Source organism: Clupea harengus, chromosome 26 (genome assembly GCF_900700415.2).
Source record: "Clupea harengus chromosome 26, Ch_v2.0.2, whole genome shotgun sequence".
Lineage (NCBI taxonomy): Eukaryota > Metazoa > Chordata > Actinopteri > Clupeiformes > Clupeidae > Clupea > Clupea harengus.
This window is the reverse complement of record NC_045177.1, coordinates 9,222,560-9,225,059: the sequence shown is the minus strand read 5'-3', so window position 1 is coordinate 9,225,059 and position 2,500 is coordinate 9,222,560. Positions and strand designations below refer to the sequence as shown.

Below are 2,500 nucleotides of genomic sequence, written 5' to 3'. Positions count from 1 at the left end.
TCGGCCCAGGCAGGTTGCGCACGCAGCTCCGCTTCCTAGGCGCCGGGCAAAACAGCCTGGTGATCCTGCGAATGTTTTGCCCAACGCACTTTGCCAAGGCGTTTTTGAAGCGTCTTTAAAAACGCGTTTGGTGTGTTTTAGCCCTAAGGGTGTTTGTGTACGTGTGTGTGTTTTGTGCATGCCCACTGTGTGTGTGTGTGTGTGTGAGAGCGAGAGAAATGCAGTGTGTGTGTGTGTGTGCGTGATCGTTGACGCTGGAAGCCCCTCTCTCTGAGGTCAGAGGTCAGAGCTCATTCCTTGTGACTCCTGATTGGCTGCGGTTGAGCCCCGACCCCCTGCTAGCGCGATTAGCATGATTAGCATGCCTCCCCAGCCCGTTAGCGGAGGGATTTATTCTGAAATGAAACGGCCCGTTTGATCGGAATGCTAAGCAGCCAACCTCATTACTGCAGCTTTTTGTTTTCGATGAGTCTGTGTGTGTGTGTGTGTGTGTGTGTGAGGCTTAGGAGCTTCTGATGGGACTGATGGCCTCTAGCTGTCTTGTTTTTTAGGTGGATTTGGAGGAAACTCCAGACAAAATGACCTTGTTAAAGGTTCAAAATGCCTTTTCTCACAGTAAGGAGTGGGCTCTGACGCACATATACTGTATATATCTGCAGGGCTAGGCTTAACTTAGATTACTTCACACTCATAACAGGGCTCTTGCTAAAAGTTTCTTCCAGGTTTTATATTTTGTGTGTAATATTTAGTTCTTTAATTTAAAACAATGCACTGGGTCTAACTTTGGTGAATGTGAAAACGCCAGACCAGCACTGCTTTAGTCAGACCTGCTATATGTCTATGGGCTGCGGCTCCCCTCCTGCGGCTGCTCATTCGGCGAGGGCAGACGGGTCCCATTAGTGTCTGTGCTCCGTGGAGCAGATGGGCTGTGAGGGACGGCCGGATCAATATACACTACATCCCCATCACCCAGCGCCCATCACCCAGCGCCCATCACCCAGCGCCCATCACCCAGCGCCCAGCACCCAGCGCCCATCACCCAGCGCCCATCACCAAGCGCCCATCACCCATCACCCAGCGCCCATCACCCAGCGCCCATCACCCAGCGCCCATCACCCAGCGCCCATCACCCAGCGCCCATCACCCAGCACCCATCACCCAGCGCCCAGCCTTAAATCTCTCAGACACTCCGCACGCCCTCCCTGGAACAAATGGTGCTGCCTCTATTGGCAGCGTCACACCTCGCCCAGCCTTCACATGAGACTGTATACCACTCTGATGAGGCTTTATAGGTTTACTATAGGAGAAGTGCTTGCAGGTGTCTACAACTCTGTTTTTGCTCATGTTTGGTGTGCGTGTGTGTGCGTGTGTGTGCGTGCGTGTGTGTGTGCGTACGTGCGTGCATGCGTGCATGCGTGCACAAACCCAATAGTTTCAGGGGGGGGGGGGGGGGACTCTGCTGTGTGTGTGTTGTTGTATGTGTCTGTGTGTATGTGTGCGCCTAGCTGATTATGTGTCTCGTCTGTGTCTCTCTTGCAGTGCGGGCCAGACCCCTCGTCGGATGCGGCAGCAGTTCAGCGGTGAGCAGACGGGTGTCTACTGCTCCCAGTGCTGCAAGAAGGTCAACCTGCTCAACGACCTGGAGGCTCGCCTCAAGAACCTCAAGGCCAACAGGTAGCGTGGCAGGGTCACACACACACACACACACACACACACACACACACACACACACACACACACACTAGTAACGTACAGATTCTTACTCAGACTCTTCTACTTCTTATTCACTTTGAAGAGGAGTTCCAACTGTCATGGGTGCCTCCTCCATCCTTCTTAGAGGGTATAAGATGAAACAGAATTCCAATCAAGAAAAAGGGGTTGCCATGGCAGCAGGATTGCTGCAGAGATAGCTCTCCGATAAAGAAGTGAGTGCTAAATGTCAGGGGGGAGATATAAAGAGAGAGAGAAAGGGGGAGAGAAGGATGGAGAAAGAAAGGGGGAGAGAAGGATGGAGAGAGAAAGGGGGAGAAGGATGGAGAGAGAAAGGGGGAGAGAGGGATGGAGAGAGAAAGGGGAACTCCACAGTGGTTCCTCACGGAAGCTTTGAAGTTGAACATACAGTTTTTGTCAGCCATGATCACGGACTCAAAGTAGTCCTAACGAAGGTGCTTATTGCATTTTTGTTTACACAGGCAAAATCGAAAGTATGGATTTTCCTTTAATTTTGAAAAAGATGCCACGTAAAAACAGTACACATACCCCCAAAAAAGATACTCTGTACCCTGTACCCTATATGACCAAGGGTTTGTCTGGTTAGAGATTGGCAGTCTCGGCGTTGTTTGGTGAGTATATCGGTCTTGTTGGTGGAATGCAACAGTGGCTGGCTGTACGTGATTCTCACTCCTCACGCTGCGGCGCTATTTGATTTAGTCCGTGTTCCACCACGCTCTCCTCCCACGCTAATGCTTCAGCATTGTGTCAAAGAAGAGCACACACACAC

The 2,500-nt window shown here is 51.4% G+C and overlaps 1 protein-coding gene across 6 annotated transcripts in view; it reads left to right on the top strand.

Annotated features, from left to right (window-relative positions):
• The window catches only part of rab11fip4b (RAB11 family interacting protein 4 (class II) b), a 31,644-nt gene that overhangs the window by 16,290 nt on the left and 12,854 nt on the right, over window positions 1-2,500 (top strand). For all 6 annotated transcript variants that reach the window (XM_031563776.2, XM_031563777.2, XM_031563778.2 and 3 more), the window contains one exon: window positions 1,540-1,674. In XM_031563776.2, the coding sequence (XP_031419636.1) occupies window positions 1,540-1,674 (135 nt within the window). The remainder of the gene's footprint in view (window positions 1-1,539; window positions 1,675-2,500) is intronic.